Raw genomic sequence first — 19,630 nt, 5'->3', positions numbered from 1 at the left:
TAGAAATCTGTCGAGAAATATTATTAGAAATTAGACTTTAAATAATAATAAATACAGAATGTTCTGAGCTATTCAACAACTGCATTTTTCTTAAATTTTGGAAATCGTATATAATTTTTTCTTTGAAGGGGAAAAAAACTTGACGTTCTCGTCGAAAAGGAACTTCATACATTCATGCAACTGTTATCTATCCTTGCGTCGGAGAACCTCCTTGTTAAAATGTAAAATAGATATCCTTATCTTATCCGAAAGTGAAGGCTGATTCCCACTAGCGTTCCAGAAAACCGACGCTCGCACGAGTATTAAAGCACTTTGTCGAAACGTTGTCGAGACTGTTACAACTTGGTAGAAAATAAACCATTCGAACCATTCCGAAAACCTTTTTGAAAGTGAACAAATTTTGTGACCAACTAAAACTATGAATCGCAAGTTGAAGCCTTCCTTAAAAGGGTGGAGAACGTGTGTAAGTAAAAATCTAGGTCGTACAAAATTACTAACAAATAAAATGAATTATTCTTCGATGTTCCTATTAGATTAGTTCGAAACTATTCTCCCTTTAAACCTAAATTGAATACTAATCGCGATAGCGTCGACCTAATAACTGGAATGTGTAATCTTGCAAATTTCCACTGACCTAGATTTCTTTGGTTCGCACGAGTCGCTCAATAAACACCTGATTAATTAATTACTCGCGAATCGATACACACCGAACATTACCTAATTGATTCAATCGTTTCGCTGTTATATATCGATACTGTTCTGTCGATAATCGTTAAATAAATAGCGCCGAAGATGGAATCGTCAAGGAATATTGGCTACAAAGCATGACCGTGCTCGAGAAGGGAAGGAGATAGAATTATCAAGCGGTATTGGTAACAACGCGCGAACGTGTTCGAAAAAGTGAAGAAAGAGAAGGGCGTCAGACGGAGGCATTATGTGTTTCTGAGGTTGGTCCCTTCGCTTTTATCCGCGAGTAATACCTACACACACACGTGCTTACGTAACATGAGTTTCGGTGCACGATGAATACGTGGAATGTAAGAGGTCAACAGAGAAACCATTGTTGTCTGCTGGCAGACTTCAGAACTGGAAGGCGTTTCGAGCTCGTAGTGGCCATTTTCGCAGTTTAACTGTCTACGGTGGCAAGATAGAAAAATGAAAACGTCTCAGAAAACTGGGGCCACTGTACGCCAAGCACGCTATCACGGAACCGATGCCACGATAGAAAAATATTGCACTCGTGTGCCACGTAATCGATTCACATCCACGTATCGTCGATCTCGTATCTTAATTATGCTTCGACTCTGTTAAGGAGTAACACCACTGTGAAAACCTGAAATAAAGCGTGTTTTTGCGATTGGTTTTTTGGATGGATGGAAATGTAAGAGGAAAAAAAATATTACTTACGTACGTTCGGTTTAAATAATTTCAGTTATAGAAAGATGTTGAGCGACACCTGTAATAAGGTTAAAGATCGCGCGGGAATCCCCGTGGCTTCGAGTCGAGTCGTTTGTTCGAGCTACATGGTCGGCATCGTAGATACTGAAATTTATTTATGATAAAATATGTAATACCTGAAGAATAATTACAGCGATTGTGTTTAACATTTAAATATTCTCTATATATATTTATTCTTTTCAACAAAAGAAATATAGAAAGAAGGGAAGGGTGGATCGTGAAACAGGACGTTTGCTAGCGATCGTAAGCGTCGTGTAGAAACGTGTAGCGCGACTATTCGAGCGACTTAACCCTTAGCCATAAGTACGGCGAGTAACGAGATTTGAAAATATACAGTTCCAGCAAGTGTTAAGTCCATTCCTAGACGAGGCCAGCCAAGTGCTGAGATTTTGCAGTGCAACGACGTCACCGCCGCGGCTCTTTTACGTACAAACTGTAGGAACTGTATTATACATTCACGGTAAACCCGCTTCGCTAGGAAGAATCGGTAATCAATAAACGCAACACACGGGTATTGCTTTGAAAATATGTCGTACGGATTGTACCAGTCCACGGACAACTATTTTTTTTGTTAACACCTTGAATTTCGTTGTATGACTCGAACTGAATCGCTTCGATAAGTAGCTTCGATTTTGTTTCGCGATTAAATCATGACATTTGACCAAACTTAATTTCTGCAGGCGCTGTTCCATAGGCTTCACTCTGCTGAACAATTTCAATGATTTATACGCTTCGCTCCATTGAATGAATAAACTTCGAACGTGATAAGGATAACACGCGCTTCGCATGTGGCTCCTACGATTACAGATAATGAAAATGAATTACTACTGCTTTAACGAAACGGTACAAAACTGATTTTGTTCGACCGACTTTGTTAAATTAAATTTGGTTCGATCCGATTCTTAGGAAAGCACCGTGTATCGTGCAGCCCAATTAAAATTCGTTATCTCGTTTCGCTTCGTTCTATAATTAACTACGAATGCAAAAAGCATTCGCAGAAGTTCTTGTTTCTTATCGAGCGTACGCAAAATTCGACCGGAGTAACCGTGTCGAAAATATCTCGAAACTTTTTCGCGAGTGCGTTAACGTTTCGAGAGACCCACCGAGTAAATATGTTCCTTTCTCTGAAAATAACTTGGAGGACACGGGGCTCGATATTCCCGAACGAATAGCAATTATTAATTGAAATTCAATTGTGTTACTTATTATTTGCAATATGGTGGTTCCCTAGAAATTAGTTATTTTCATATTTTCTTTTGAGTTTATTGCGTAAAACTGCGCTCGGATGTTAAAATTAACCGGAACGACAAAAAATATGAAAAGAATATAATCGACTTCTTGGAACCACATTAATCTCGCAAAAATAAGTTATCTGTTTACAATTCGTGAAACGCATATACAGAATTGGGCAAATTTTGTTTGCAAGTAACGTATAACGACATGGTTAATAGTGAATAGTATAATTCTCTTATTTTTCCATCCAAAAAAAAAAACAAAAATTAAAACGCTTTATTTGAGGTATGTACAGTGGTGTTGCACCTTAATGCGTAGATTTGTCTCATCCACTCGCGTTTACCGCTACCATTTTATTGGCTTCGTGATGGAGATCCATTTCCTTTCAGAAGCCCATTTCTTGAACTATGTAAAATTTAAATTACAAAAATAGTACCCAATTCCGAGGAGGAACAGATTTTCCATCATGCAACGAGCGTGATAAGTGCAGGTGCACCTATCCACGGAGATTAACTTGACGCAAGTACAGTATGCAATCCAAGATTCTCTCTCTCTCTCTCTCTTTCTCTCCGGTCCGACTATTCGTGACGCTACAAATTATATATGCATGCATAGGTGTGCGTGCCCGTGCACGTACATAAACAACGTACCAACGTATGATATGTTGCAACCACGTTGACCGTGGTCAGGATTGGCTCGACCGATTTATTAAGTCGTGCAAACGAGCGAACGAAAAAGTACCATCAGCCGAGCGAGTTTTATTCTCCAACGCTTGATAAACGATGTGATGATAATAACTACCCGAGAGCGTGTGGCGTGGCACGCACACCGTCAAAGGGAAACTGACGTAGATACCGAAAGAAAATCGATAGGGCATCGAGCGACAGTAATTTTATCTGTAACGACGTCGTGGAAAAAACTGACGCGGGTGGCTAAAGACGCCCAGGTACGTTTCTTTCGTGCTAACTTCGCTAATCCGTTGGTTATATGCATCCGTTGCGCAACAAGTTCGATAGCTTCGTGGAATTCGAATAAATAGCGTAATCGTTGGCTCGTCGAGCAATTAATACATACGAGTCGATTGGATTTCACGATCGTTTTGCCAAGTGTTACCCTCGTTCGTCGCCGGGAAAGAGAAAGACAGAACAGAATCAGAAGGTTGTGAACTTTGAGACGCGCACACGGAGATGATACATAATCTGCGGATGATTAAAAGAAAAGAAAATATCCACGGAGACTCGACGATAGAAGTGAGCTTTGTTATGGAAAAATCACGAAGAAATCTACTTATTCGTCGAAGGAAATAAAATTCATCATATTATTTTATCAAAAACCAAATTGACCTATAAAGAAATCATTCGTATTATATCGTGCACTTACCTCCTTAACCCCTACAATTTTCAATACAATTTGCAAACATTTTGGTACGATTACGTGTATAATCGAAGTTTTAATTTAAAAAAGATTGATGAACTATCCTCTAATTATTAGGAGCTGCGTAAATATATATGTATATTGGTAATATTTGCGCGCAGGCATATGACCAATTATAAATCCACGTCGTGAAAAGATAGCGTGTAAAAACATTTCGTCCGTGAAAAAAGGTCCGATAAGCCACGAGTGAAAATTTATCACGATCAACGGTGTATCAATCGCGCGAATTACGTAATGGCGAAACGTTTAATCAGCTGATACCGCGGGTCGCGTGATGAGTGGATAAATACGTATCAGATGTACTTTCTAGTAATGGGTATTTCTCGTAATTCTTGACGCGTTGATAAGGGAAACATATTCCTTAAAATCGAAGTGGTTTCAAACTATCGCTAATTGATTATGCATCTAACTTTTCATTTATAAATAAAAGAACCGTAGAATTTTAAGTTCGAACATATATTCTCTACAGCCTAAATTCTATTTGGCCTCTGAAAAAAATTATACAATATGACCATTGATAAATGCTAATAAAGATATATACATTGGAAGGTAAATTTCATTGTTTCATTTCTTATGTACGTTTCGTTTCCATTTGAAAGAAACGGAAAAGAAATCGAAACATAAGGTATGCTGCGTGCCATTAATGCAATCATTTACGCTTGATACCTCCAATAAGAACTTTATAGCGTGTAAAATTGTTCGTATATATCTCCCAAGCTACATATCGTTATATGGCGTGCACTGTTCAGCGTTCCTTACACCATATTCGTAACACTTTTGGTTACCTCGTGCATTATCGCGTGTACGTCAAGCAATCGAATCAACAATAAAAAGTACGTCGTTCGTACTATTGACAGTAAGCCGTAATAAACGAGAAACTAGAGGTCAATGACCGAATTTCCCATACGTTATTGAGAAACACAATGTACAGGGTGTGTCGGCCACCTATGAGAAAAATTTTAATGGGAGATAAGATGAAAATCAAGAATACCAATTTGTTGATCGAGGCTTCGTTAAAAAATTATTAACGTTTAAAGTTCCGCCTGTAGAACAGCTGCGTACGCGCGATAGTGGTTCTCACACAACATGAGAAACACTCTAAAGTATTTTGTTATTCTTCTGTATATCACTTTGTAAAAGTTATGTTTACGCGGTGAGCTATCTTTTTGGAGCGTGTGATTGTATTCGTCTGTATTAATTTGACCTAGTGTACGTGCATGGACCGCGGAACGCGTAAACGATAGATCGAAGCTCTATGCAAGTGAACGTAATGGAACGATGATGAGCGTATGTAAACAAGAAGTCGCGCCGAAGCGGCATGCGTCCGAGTTATTTATAGAAATCCATTATTGTGCAACAAACGTGGCTTTACGTAACGCGCATAGTATACCCCCGGTCTTGTCGGTCACTCGGCCGTATACAAAGGAACTCGCTTTCCTCGTCCTTTTGTTTTGCTTTTATTTTTTTTTTTTTTTTTTTTCGCCGGGCTCGCTCGCGTTCGCGAACAAGCGCCCCGGCGAACTGAAAACCGCTTCGCTCCGCACCGCTAGCTACGAATGTAAACAAAAGCTACGAGAGACGGATTCTGAGAAACGTGCGCAAAAAAAAAAAGAACGGAAAAGAAACGACGATTCCTAAATGGAGAGTACACAACTTTGCTCTTGAAAGCTATAGGCATCCGTACTTTTTTTTTTCGCCCAACGATTTCGATCGTAACACGACCGTGATGCTACACACGCCGTCGCGAGGGAAACGAGTGTACGAAGTCGAGAGATACAAACGCCTGGAGTACCGTACATGCATTCCAAACCTGTTTAGACAACTCGCGATAACATTCCAAGAAACGATTAATCGCGACTACGGGTACCCACTCGACTCGACCATTTACCGTCATAGTCTTCGCAGAAAACCGGTATGATTTATTCCAGTCACGATACAAATTACCGTGGAAAGTTTCGTGTCCGAAAATATCATGTATATCGAGATCGTGGCGCGAACAGATTTCTCAGCCCTCTGTATTTTTTCAAATGTTGCATCAAAGAGGAAATACTTATTTAATAAAAAGGGAAAAATTATTTTGGGCTGCGGGGGTCGATTGCAATAATTTTTGGTGAATACTATTTTGGTCTCTAGAATCTCCCATTAAAATTTTTCCCAAGGGTGGCCGAACACCCTGTATATGTATATACATAAATGATGAAAAAAATCTATTTTGTATAATATTCTATAACGAATACATATAAATAATTGTGATGGCCTTTTAAAAATGTATAGATTGTCGTAAAAAAAATCTACTGATTCCGTCAACCGAGAAGAAAACGATTGTCAAAATATTTGATTAATCGGCGATGGAGATAAAACAATCTATTTATTATCTAGAACCTGAAAGGCATATTTCACTCAACTGCACTCCCGCGCCATGCTTGTTGGGCGTGAACGCATGGTAGGCACAAATTCAAGTCGCGTCGCGATGCGAATTCTTTCCGGCTCGGTAGAATCGAACGATGCAACGGGAATAAAGAGAAAACAGAAGCAACGAAATTCGAGTCGAAACCGAAATGAAAAAAAAAATATCGCGGGATTAGATCGCGCGAAAGACGAAGGCTATTGTGCCGGCCGGTCAGCGAGCCGGCCGGCCGGCTTCGCGACAGCTGGCTATCAAGAGACTACTAGATTTTTTGTTTGTATTGTGCGCACGTTTTACGTTCATGTCACGATTACCGAAGCTTGCCAATGCCACGGCGACGTCGACGGGCGGCAGCGGCGACAACGAACGGCGAGGAGAACGAGGAGGTGATGGGCATTTAGATATGCTCGGAATCGGTACGACTCGATGAGGGGGATAAAACACGCCTTCGTTCGCCGATATTATTCGTGTCATCTCGCTCGTAAGAGTTCGCGAGGAAGGCGTTACACCGTGTATTTAAAGTCAGAAATGACGTGGCACGGCAAACCGTTTTATACAGCAGAGAAACGGTGACGTACACGCGACGAACGCATGTTGGCTAGCGATAGAAAGAGGGAGAAAAAAAAACGACATACCCGCAAAACTTCGTTTCCTGTTCCTCGGCGACTTCGACGATTTCCTCGAGTAAAATTCGATCCTCACTACCAAACACTGACATATCTCGTTGGTCCGTAGCACTAGGAATCCCGCCGCGCGATTCCGCACGTCCCAGCAGCCGTCGTCGCGGCAGCGAAAAAGACGACGGGCCTCTCGCACACTCCACCGAAAAAACAACGCGCACACCTCACGCCCTTGCAACACAAATTCTCCGGAACTCGTAATTAATTTTTTATACCGCGGTGGCACGCACCGAGATTCGTCCACGGGACAGCCACTCCGCGCGGCGCACACACAACGCCCGAACGCGTTTTGTAATGGCGATCTTTGGCGGGAAACAGCTGAGGGCCCCCACCGCGTACCACGAATCACTCCGCCACCGGCTTCAGGTCCGTCACCACCGATGGTACATCGAGAGCCCCTTTTATTTCCGTCTTATCTACGCGGCACCCTTCGATTTTACCCAAATATTTCTCCCGAGATCTGTCCGACCCGTAACACGCGACTTATTTTTATTACGTATATGGCGCACTTTCGATCGATCGCACGAGTTCAACGTGATCGTTGATTTAAATGTGCGAACACGCGGATGCCACAGACTCGACAACGTTTTCGAATTTCACCGTGCGAATAGCTGTCGGTAAAATGCGAGGGACCGTAGACCAAGTATCGCGTAAAACGATACGACATTTCACATTGATCGTCCAATGAACTTGGTCGTGACGCGAAAAATCGTTTTACGTATACGCGTCGACGAATCAATCACGTGGCGGCACATACTAAACTTCGTCGCCCGCAACACTTCGACGATTCGAATAGCACTTCGCGGCACTGCAGCGACGAATAGTATCCAAACGAATGTACGGTCGAGAGCGAACGATGAACTACGGTAGCCGTTAATCTTGTACGACAAGAATACACAATGACAACAATATCATTTGCTGACACACGGACGCGACATGCACAGGGGTATTCACGGCGTTGGATGCTCGAGAACCATTTTCGAGACACTCGCGAAAAATTTAGTGGACACGGTTAGGGTGAACGGTACATCGTACTCTGCCCTGGACAACGACTCTCTTTGGACCAATCCCACACCAGCTCATCTTCGGTTTCACGCAGAGTTTCCACAGTTTACTGCAGGTAGTTGTACGGAGACTATCCGTCGCTTTGTGGCAAATAGCTACTACACCTAGCTGTCTCCTCGGCGAGCTATTGTTAGAAATATTTAACGCGCTAGGAGGAACTACTTTCGCGTCGCGTAGGTTTACGCTAGAGGAATGGTGCGGCCGCGCGGGAAACATCTGCCAGCTGGCAAAAGCCCCGCCCATAGAATACGCCAGTCTCCCCCACTTCCCCCACCTGCGCGAGCTAAACCAACGTACACAACGTTAAAACCATTTTGTACATCCATGACCGCGCGCCCATACATGCACAATTTTCTATCCTGGTCCTTCATCGAGCTCTCTGCGCAACGTTACACGATACGAAAGTTGACAATAAAAATTCGTTGCTTCCCCACACGTATGATACACATCCTAAGTGTACTGTCGTGCATATTCCCATACAGATACGCTATGAGATGAATAATGGAAAGACGCGTGTGTACGATACGATTAAATAAAAAAATTATAAGTACCGCGTTCCAGAATATCGTAAGCTGCTCGTTCTCTCGATTGCACTCTTCGAATAGTATGAGTTTTTAAACGATGCGTTACAGCGTACAGAGAAAATTATTAAATCATGATTCTATCGCGTGCAATTCCAAACGATCCTAATTAAATATATGAAAAAATCATTTTTTATACAAACGTGATAATCGTAGAAAACAATAAAATCGTACGATATCGTGCGTTCATAAATAAAATTTGTTGATAATATTAGCATAGATACGAAATGAACATCGCTATAATATTCTTTCTATAATTTTTTTCTTATTTAAATCGATCGAGTCTCAAGAATCTTGTAACTGACGCCATCTAACGATCAATTATAGAACTTACTAAGAATAACGGAGCGGCAACCGAAATACAAACACTCAAACGATTTAATATAAACAATGTACTTCCATCATTATTTGCAAATTTTTTTTTTACAATATCTGTGAAAAACATTTATTTTCAACCATTCTCTCTTTACTTCTATAAAAGAAATATACGAACGACGAACTTACAAATAAAAAAGAGAGGGAATAGAGAATGTTCGCTTCTAAAATTAGCGTATCGATAAATACTGTTGTCGATTATCTGCGGCACGGTGTTTTGTTTATTTCAATATAATGACAAACTAAAAGTAATATTTGGAGACTGTATTCATAGTTATTGTTTATATTATTTGTATACATTAATAATATATTACATTGTAAAAAAATGAAGATTGTATAATTATTGTTTAGAGGGGCATAACTATGAATACGCCTTAAATGCAGTTAAATAAATGAAAATAACATTAATTCCTTTCTCCTTCATTCATTAACTGGAAAATGATTTTTAAACCTAATGTCATGTTCGTACATTCGAACAAAAAATGTATTTCATTTTCAGTCTGAATAGAAAACGATAAGTATGTAAATATGAAATTGCGATGCATTTTTATATAAAGAAGCTAAGTAATCAACGTTATTTTCGTAACTATAGTATTTGCATTAAAAGACATTTGCAAACATGAAATCCTTCCAATTTCACACAAATTTTTACTTCGTTTGACATGTAATTTTAATCAAATATATTCTGATTTATGCCAAGTATTGCATAAATACAAATATCATTTAGATCTCTTTAAAATAATGCATGTGCACGTTTTATATAATCATTATAAAACAGAGGATTTTCAATGGGAGAAATTGTTTTAAATACGTATATTTAAAATTAAGTATTGTTTCATAGTAAAAGAATTTGAACTTTTCTATCGAATTTCACACTATGCTGAGTTGGACGTTACTTTGTTTTAAATCTAAAACTCGTTAAAATAACACGTAGAAATTTGTTGCAATCTGCGTTTTAGTTTTGCCATTGACATTGTTCTCTTTTGTACTCGCAATAACGTGATTAGTGTATCTAAAGCAAAACGCAAACTTTTCAAGTTTATAACTGTAATACTATTTATAATGCCTCCCAATTTATATACACTAATGGATTAAGAAAACGTTACTACTTTTTCTTTGATCAGCAGATATAGATATACAATATTCTCCGAATCGATAAATTTCTTACAATGTTAATACGATACCGCACGTAAATAGAACAAAAGGATACATTTTACCATACAAAAAGCAATTAAATTTCTGGTATGATTGACGCAATAGCATGTAGTTGATGAATTGAATCTTTCGTGTCTAACGTTCATCAACTAAGTACTAAAAAAAAATTTGATACAATACCATAGTAGTACCCACTGAGATTCCAAAATGTTGAATAAATAAAAAGAGTAACTGTGTCACTCTATCATACTAAAAATAGTATTTAAATAGTCCAAGACAAATTAGTCTTAAACTTTGCTCGACTTGTTTACTTTACTGTAATGATTATAAAGCTAGATATAGATACAGTTTATTTTGATATACAAATGCATCAACCACTTTCTAACAGTTTCCTTTCTTGTACAACGTGGTTATGTCCTCTTTATTTTTCAGAAAAATTAGCTAAACCTAATATTGTGCTAAATGCTATATTTACAAGGTTAAAAGTTGATCATTTCGTTTTCTTTAATTATGTACAGATGTGTACTTGTTGGTTATAGTAGAGAGTAAATCAACAAATTTATTAAAATACGTAAAACTATTTTATTAACGCGAATTGTATCGTTAAGGCAAATGTGATTAGAGCTGCGATAAATTGATACCCAAGAATTAGTTTGTACTTTAATATTCCTTTTACTATATTTTTACTTTCTATTTTAATACATATTTGTCAATTTACTCCGCTAACATTTTTTTTCCTTTAAATTACACGTTTTTAATTTCTGTTTCTTTAAAAAAAGAGTAAATATATATTAGTAATTTTTTTTTTTTTATGTGGTTCATGCATCTGCAGACAATTTAGTGCAACATGATATCATGGATTTACAAATACTGGCGAAATTCCATTAACGTTTCCTCCGGTTATGGTATAAATAAATGTAGATATTATTGGGTAATCCATTTTGATCTTTTTCTTATTGCATTGTCAACATCACACAAAGTTTATGATATTACAAATAGAGGATAATCTTCCGAATGACACTCACGACCGATCGACACGACATTTCGAAGTGAGAAAGAGGAAAGAAATTGAATGTCAAGTATAAAACTTTTAGTTTCAAAGATATTGATAAAAAAATGTTGGGAATTATTGATATGCCGCCGCCTAAACATATATATATATATATATATATACGCACATATACATCTTCATTGTGTAGTGGCCTTTGCGTCGTCGTCGATCAGATTCCCGCTAAAAACATACAATGTTTCAGCGACGGCAGGGTCTTTGTTAAATCTACTAGTAAGCAAATCCATAAGGTATCCCACGGAATATGAGTTAGCCCCTTTGAAAACGTTAGTTTGCAATATATTATTCTAATAAAACTTAAATATGTACATATAGCGTCGACTATTCGAAATCAAAAGTATTAAAGTACTCGGGAAGTATTAAATTCCCAAAACTAAAATTTTATATTTGGCATCCATTCTCCCTACCCTCTTTCCTCCCCAATTTTCATATCGATCGACCACGGGTGCCATTCGGAAAAATAGCCGAAATTAATTTGGATCAATTTCGTTCTGGAATATATTAATTTATGTCGAAATTTAGAATTATTATTTTATTACTTTTTACTACATAGGCGTATGATAATAATAAAATATGTTGCAATACCTTAGTAAAAGTAACATTCGTTTTAAAATCTCTATTATATTAATCAAATAATTAATTTCACACAGTTATTCAAAAAAAGAGATAAACTATTTAAAAGCAAACCTTCTCACAAATTAAAAGTTTACATTAAATTGTGTGTAATGTTTAATTTCTTCCCAAAACGAAATAATCCATTTATTTTAAATAAATACCACTGTGTTCAAATTCGCGATAAAGTAAGATATGTTCTATGACAAAATGAGATCTTTATCTTTAGCTCTTTTTTTTATACGTATCTATATGTGTATACATTAAGTATATTAATAAAGCATATAATAAACAAATGTATGTAAAACCACTGTAAAATATGAATTTTGAATTACTTGCATTTACATGCCTTACCTGTAAATCCATGTTTATTCTTATGAAATGATGAAACTTATTCGTGTTATTGACTACATACTAGCTTTGTTATAATAACTTTTTCAATCCTAATTTCAACCTTTCCTGAGCTGGATTCACTTTGATTTTTAATTGCTGAATAAGATCATATATTTTTAAAGAAGGCCCAACTTTAAAACCCGTCAGGTCTATTATTTGGTCCTTGGTGAGTGTTAACAAAGTTTTTCCATCTATTTTACGTTTACTAAAATTATCGCAATACGTTGCACAATCATTAACGCGAAGAAATTGTGCAACATCAAACACATTCCATTCAGATGGCACTAAATCACCAGATTCCGAACATTTTTGTACACCATCTGCTAGCCTTGGGATGTATTTACTAGTGGCAGACATCACCTAAACAACATGATTTAATCTAATAGCATAGTAAACTTTTTTTCTCAAGTATTGTATGCTCGAAACAATTTTTATATTAAACTTCACGCCTTGCATTAAATTCAACTTAAAAAATTAATTCCACGGTACGTCTAATATACATATGTAATTAAATGAGGAAGTTCTTCATCGGTTTTTTACTAGAAATTTCTGAATATTTAAAATGGTATTGAAAATAAGGAATACTACTTACATTAATATACGATGTTGCAGTTCGTTCTTTTGGTGGTGGAGGGCTTTGTATCTCACTTTGAGTATCATTTAATGCTTGACCTTGTCCAGTAGTAGGACTAGGTAAAGTTTGATCAGGTCCAGCTGGTTCTTCTGCTGGCTCTGGTTCCCTATTTCTTTGTTCTGGTAGACTTTCCACATCATGTTCTCTTTCAATTTTTATTCCTTGAGCAGGCTCTAGTTCTCGTTCACGTTCGCGAGCCATGCTGATACGTTCACTGTGCCGAGGTAGAATGTTTTTTGCGCAGGACATTTTGCTGCTTTTCTTCAGTTTTCTCTTAGCTTTACGTTTAAGGCCTCTTGGTGATTTTACTAAAATATGTAACGATCGTGTTCATTTAACTGCCTACTGTGGCGCCTTGGATATTGGCCGACATTTATTATTATCTTCCAGAAAATTACAAGCGTAGAAAAACATGCTTATGAGTATTTACCAGTAGGACTAATGTTTTTATTGAGTACACGGGGCCCTTCTAATTTATGATCAACTAGATCACACCATCCAACTGGATAAATGTCAGGACTCTGACAATCTAGCCACTGATCATATTCGTCTTCCCAACCATCAAAGTGTACTCTTAATAACCTCCCAATCACCCTGGTAATAGTAGCAACACAAACTAATCTAGGATCCATTAAATCAGCAGCTTCGAGTCTCATCCCTTCAATAAATCCATGTTGAGGTATTTCCTACAATGTAACTTATTATTTATTTAAACGTAATGAACAAATGATTATGATGACAAGGTTATTTCTCTCAATATGCAAGGAGGAAGAACAATATTATTCAACAGTTGTATTGTTTCAATGGTCTTTGATTATGTAAAACGTCTGTATAATTACCCTGTTAAATAATTGCACTGGAGCAGGTATAGTATTTATCTCCATTAAATATGTATCCCATGTAAATGTAGTGGGATCATATCCCTTTGGTGGCGTAAGCGGTAAACCGTGTTGAGAACAAAATCCGATCGGAAAAATACAAGGTGAACATGAATGATAACAAAACCAATCAGCACCACTTGCATCCTCATCATAACTATCTATACGAATCATTATGTAATCTTCTTTTAAAACTTGCATAACCGTTGCTGCACATATGGCAGAAAGATTAAGCGGATCAATGGCTTCTATTTTCATTCCTTCTCGAAATGTGTAACCAAGGTGCAAGTGATGGTTCTTTGGCACATAAAAAAGATCTTCGGTTGAATCGTCCTGACATAATTTTGATTTTGTCACACGTTCTAAATATTCCGGATATGCATCCAATGTTTGCCCTACCCTCTTGGCCCAGCCAACAGGATGTATCAGAGGGGAATCTTCGTGGCACCAAAAACCATTATCTTCGGGTGGCGAATCATAGTATCTTACATGTAAACGTTTGCCAACAATTTTCTGTATTGTTGCTACTTTTACTTGTGAGATTCTATTTTTATCTACTACTTCCAAATGAAGTCCACATCTGAAACGCGACTTCATACTATCATTAACTTTATTATAAAAATTAGTTGGCAGTGTCCTTGCACCTGTTAATCGTCTCATTAAAAAATCCTTCCAGTCTTTGTATTTGTTAGCAATTGCTGTAAAAAATTGTCACGATTAATATACATTTTAGATAAATAAATGTCCCGAAAGGAATATCTTTTTAGAGGTGCGTTTACATATACCAAATGGCAAATGAAAAGCTTCGATCGGACGTGATTCTTTCCTGAACCGAGTATCGATACAAGATCGATTATCGAAACGGATTTATCGACGCTCGGCTAAATACAAACGAACGGTGCGATGCCGTTGCAACGAAGACAGACAAGATCGGCGTTTCGCAGTTTGGCATATATCAATGCACCTTAATACCTCACTAATGATGTTTACTTACTATTAGGTGGAATGAGAGGTTTACCAATAGTTGCACACCAACCTACTGGATGTATGTCATTGGAGCACAGAGATACCCAGAAATCTTTATCAGCGTTAAGACCGAAACCTTCGTACCTCAATAAAGCTCTATAGCCAGATATACGTAATACAGTAGCAACCCAAAATGAATCCGGGAACGCTTCGCATACTTCATCGCAATCCGTATTCTCTACTTCAACTTTCATACCAACTGTTATATTATCCCATATTTCTGATATAGGTGCCTGGAAAACAAAAATCTGATTGAATATTAAACCAAAATTGATATTGTATAGTATTCTTATTTTAATTTCGTTGGAAACTAACGTGTTTAAAGCAAGATACTGGAGCAGCACAAAATCCAGGTTCCACTAACTGTGGGGTCCAATCATAAGAACCTGCCATTTCAGCAGTTCTCTTTCTTCTTACGGGTAAATCCTCTGGCATCACTGGTTCAGCTATAACTTTTAGTTTTTCATATTCAATAGGCTCCTTTATATCTGGTTCTTCCTTCACTAAGGCCTAAAGAAGTTTAACATGTTACACCCTTGTTTTGTAATATTCATTTCCTTTTAATTTGCGATTTATTCATCGAATAAACAATAATCTCTGGTGATACAACTTACAGTATTTATCACTTTGGATTCAGGTGGAGAAGGTGAATTCACAATTGTAGGGGGTTCTACAGAATGGGATGGACTGTATGTAGAATCTGCAGTGGGAGCAGTATGTTCTGAAGACCGTGCACATGCTCTACTACAAAATCTACGCTCCTTTGTATAAAATGCATGTTTTACACCAATAGCACCACATTTTTCACAAACAGCTGTAAGACATAAAACCCTCTTCTAAGTAATATCTATATATCATTTTAATTATATTCTTAATATATTCTAAATTCTATATCTTACCTATACCATCCTTACGAATGGGAATAAAATTTAAATCTGTATGCGGTTGATATGCAATTGGTGTTTTTAAAACAAGTCCAGGATGCTTTATAGGTTTTATTTTCCTATTACGATTGTCCTGAGTAGTTTGGGTTGCTGCATTGTTTACAACTTGCTCCCTTTCTTCATCACCCATGTAATCTTCTAATGTTAAATATTCAGTCATTTCTTGTCTTTCTGATTGCGAATCATATTCCTAAAATAATAATAACAATAATGGTAAATAACAAACAAAAGATCAAATGGTATAATGATGGAACCATTTCTGTAAAATTAACTTGCTTGTTGCATTTCCTGAGCATCGGCTGCTTCCATAGCTTCATCAGGTTCTGAACATTCGGTAGCAAATTGAGGCGGTAGATACCGTACCATGGTTGTAGGTGCAATTTGATGATTCCTAATGTCATCATATGGATTTGAACCATGAGAAAAAAATGGACTTTCTGCTTGACGGGGATCCAACATAAGTTCATGAGTAGGTTCTCCATGTACCATCATATCTCCCATCCATACCATCCCTAGTTCCGGTAATCCAGGGATGGAGGCATACACTGAATTCATACAAATATCCATTCCTATATTCACATAATGATTGAAATGTTACTTTTAGATATTTGATATTTTGTAGCTTCAAATAATGAAATGTTGCGATTAAAACAGCAATCTCTCAACACCGAACGGAACAATTTTCTATACGTAAATTGATTTTAATACAATCAAGACACTCGATATTTGGACGAGGATATTTTTTATACATGTAGAAAATTTTATTTAACAAAATATACATATCACGGCGTATAAAATACACACGATTTTTTAAATCTAATCTATCGTATTTGAATACTACTCTACATCATATAAAATCTAAAACGAACTCAATATGATTTATTTCTCAAAGTGACGCCTAAACTTTGAAAATCAACATTTATTCAACCTTTTCCACTGGGAAACATATTTCAAGAGAAGATGTTCCTCTTTGAAGATACACCATATCCTGTGTGAAGTATTCAAATCCAGGATCATAAATTACGATGTAATTTAACGCGCGAAGATATCACATAGCTTAGGAAAACAAGTACGAACCATTAGAAGCTTGCATGTCCATGACAAAGCAGGGCCTGGAAACTCCTGTATATTCAAGTGGTGTACAAATTGCTACGCCATCTGATACGAATGATTATCATTACATAGAATCGGCGGCATAAATGAAATTTTATTCTACTTCGTCGTTACGTCGTTTCGCGAGGGAAATTACATATGTATAAATCATCAAAGTACCCTAGTAACTTACATTTCCCTAATTTAATACAGTTTAAAATGTTAAAACTTAAAAGGCAATTTCTAACAGTACGTTTCTATAGTATTAAATATTTCTAACAAGATCAATCTACACTGGGTACATGTTGAAGTTGTTTAACATTTCTTTTTAAAATTCAAAATGATTATCTTTCGCTCGAAATAGAGATAAAAGGGATGTAATTATAAACAGATTATCACGTAGATCAAACTGTCGTTGGTTCGTTATGACGACATAATTCTCGGCCATGGAATAGTTGCAAAGGAAGATATACTACCCAACAGCTTAACATAAAATGTTAGTAAGATTCTTTTATCCACTTTTATCTCTAGCCATGTTGTACACTAGGGACAAGGGCCCTATGCTTTCGATTGATAAAACAACACTAGAAATATTATATGTTATCAATTGGAAATCATCAATATTATACCACACTTTTTTTAAGAAATTCAATGCTTTCCCAGAAATTGAATTGATATTACAAATATCAATAAAATATCGATACTTTTAGATAACTAATTTATCTATAAAAAAACCGAATGCTTCGAGTATCAACTTATTATACTCTAATTTTGTTGAAATATACGTTTAACAAATAATGATCGATTGAATTATTTATGTTTATTCGCTGTAATGTTTAATCTATCGTATCATGCACTATTCGATCAATGGTTAAATTTTTAATACTACGTGTACTGCGTATATATGCATTGTTAAGCTCGTTCAGTGAGTTTTATTTACTTTTTAGATTAAAATGGGATTTAAATTTTGATGCCCAATGTACCTAAATAATAATGTAATTGAAAGAAAGATGTAATTTAAATTAATAATAAATAAATAATCATGTGATTTATAATGCTAAAAAATAAATTTATAACCCATTCTTTGTCAACAAATAATAATTCTTTGCAAGTTATATCGACAACGTTTGTACTTATTATCAAAAAATTACATCGAAAATGATTGTTTGATAGTTAATTATCATGTTCTGTCATCTCACTAAAAAACATCGATATTTATTACTACTAAAGGCTTTAGACTATTTAGAAGATTTTATTCGTTATTTTTAATATTAAAAAAATTATTCTATTAATTGTATCTGTAATGACATATGACTTGCAAATTCATAAGTGGTTTGTCATTGATCTTTGATTTGTCCATATTATGTATTCATATATCAAACATGGTAACTTTAATTCTTCTAACAGTAATTATACAAAATTTTCTCAAATTTAATTGACTTTATTCTATTGTCATTTTACTAATTCAAATAACTTTGTTTTACAGAAAACATATCGGTGAAGTGATTGTAGTGAAAATATTGTATATATAAATATCATGAATCAATTAAAAAGACAACCAGCAGAAGTGAAGTTACCAGTACCATGGGGTCATGTAGCAGCAAAAATATATGGCCCTTTGCAAGAATCTAAAATTCTGGTGGTACATGGTTATTTAGACAATGCTGGATCATTTAATAGATTACTTGAATTTCTCCCAGAACATTATAATTATGTATGCATAGATTTACCAGGACATGGATTGTCATCACCATTTCCTTCCGGTGTACCATTAAAATTTTTTGATTATGTATACTCTATATTGTTAGTTCTGGATGCTTTAAAATGGCAAACTTGTATTTACATGGGGCATAGCTTTGGTGCTCAGATAGGAACATATTTCAGTATTTTATATCCAGGAAGGCTTGAAAAAATTATAGCCATAGATGGAATTATGCCTTTCCCAATCAAGAACCTTGTTTCTTACACTCAGCAACTATATGATTTGGATTCTTATAATAACACTTCAGAGAAACTCTATACCAAAGATGAAATAATGCATGCTTTGAAGTTCAGAAGACAAGAAGTATTAAACACAGATGCTGCTGAAGCTATGTTTGAACGTGCAGTGACAAAAATTGACAATTTGTACAAGTACAATCGTGATCCTAGATTAAGATTCTTTTTAAAACCACTTTTCACTATAGAACAAAGTAAAGAATTCTTGATGAAATTCTTAACCCCAATTTTGATCATTCTGGCAGACAATTCTACCAAAATAAAATCATATTCTTATCTGGTGAAGGAAATAGAAACATCTGTCAATGATAAGAGTATATTTCTGACAGTTGTTGTAAGAGGAAACCATGATGTACATAACAATTACCCAGAAAGGGTAGCACCACATATATGTCACTTTTTAGGTAACACCAGAAAAAGTAAATTATAAAATTTTATTCTTAAAAAATAACAATTTTTAGAAATACAGTTATTTAATTAATAATAAATTTATTTTTGTTATGGATGAAAGTTATTTTTTATATTGTTTCTATTTATATACATGTATATATATATATATATATATACACACACATATACATAATAGTATTAAAATA

General features: G+C 36.0%; 3 protein-coding genes across 9 annotated transcripts in view; 1 reads left to right on the top strand and 2 right to left on the bottom strand.

Annotated features, from left to right (window-relative positions):
• Positions 1-8,504, bottom strand: part of LOC122399671 (helix-loop-helix protein 11) — a 99,574-nt gene extending 91,070 nt beyond the window's left edge. The window contains exon 1 of the mRNA XM_043400516.1: positions 7,168-8,504. Coding sequence (XP_043256451.1) covers positions 7,168-7,250 — 83 coding nt within the window. The 5' untranslated portion in view covers positions 7,251-8,504. The remainder of the gene's footprint in view (positions 1-7,167) is intronic.
• Positions 350-19,464, top strand: LOC122399672 (serine hydrolase-like protein). Of its 6 annotated transcripts, none has more exons than XM_043400523.1 (2): positions 350-463; positions 18,523-19,464. In XM_043400523.1, exon 2 carries the CDS (start codon positions 18,574-18,576, stop codon positions 19,462-19,464), a length of 891 nt encoding a protein of 296 aa, XP_043256458.1. In that variant the 5' UTR covers positions 350-463; positions 18,523-18,573. The 6 variants fall into 6 exon arrangements, with proteins under 6 accessions (XP_043256458.1, XP_043256455.1, XP_043256454.1 ...); XM_043400520.1 differs by lacking the exon at positions 350-463 and adding an exon at positions 17,491-17,532; XM_043400519.1 differs by lacking the exon at positions 350-463 and adding an exon at positions 17,930-17,961.
• LOC122399670 (polycomb protein Sfmbt-like) lies at positions 12,201-17,014 on the bottom strand. Of its 2 annotated transcripts, none has more exons than XM_043400515.1 (10): positions 16,873-17,014; positions 16,221-16,489; positions 15,900-16,134; positions 15,615-15,814; positions 15,316-15,510; positions 14,969-15,233; positions 13,936-14,672; positions 13,527-13,782; positions 13,055-13,404; positions 12,201-12,822 (listed from the first exon to the last, which is right to left on the bottom strand). In XM_043400515.1, exons 1-10 carry the CDS (start codon positions 16,889-16,891, stop codon positions 12,493-12,495), a joined length of 2,856 nt encoding a protein of 951 aa, XP_043256450.1. In that variant the 5' UTR covers positions 16,892-17,014; the 3' UTR covers positions 12,201-12,492. The 2 variants fall into 2 exon arrangements, with proteins under 2 accessions (XP_043256450.1, XP_043256449.1); XM_043400514.1 differs by having other exon boundaries at positions 16,221-16,513; positions 16,873-16,996.
• Positions 19,465-19,630: the final 166 nt, after the last annotated feature.

The sequence above is a fragment of the Colletes gigas genome, unplaced genomic scaffold (assembly GCF_013123115.1).
Source record: "Colletes gigas isolate AHSC1104 unplaced genomic scaffold, ASM1312311v1 Colletes_gigas_Sc00014, whole genome shotgun sequence".
NCBI lineage: Eukaryota > Metazoa > Arthropoda > Insecta > Hymenoptera > Colletidae > Colletes > Colletes gigas.
The sequence above is the reverse complement of the archived record's forward strand: the minus strand, read 5'-3'. Positions and strand labels throughout refer to the sequence as shown.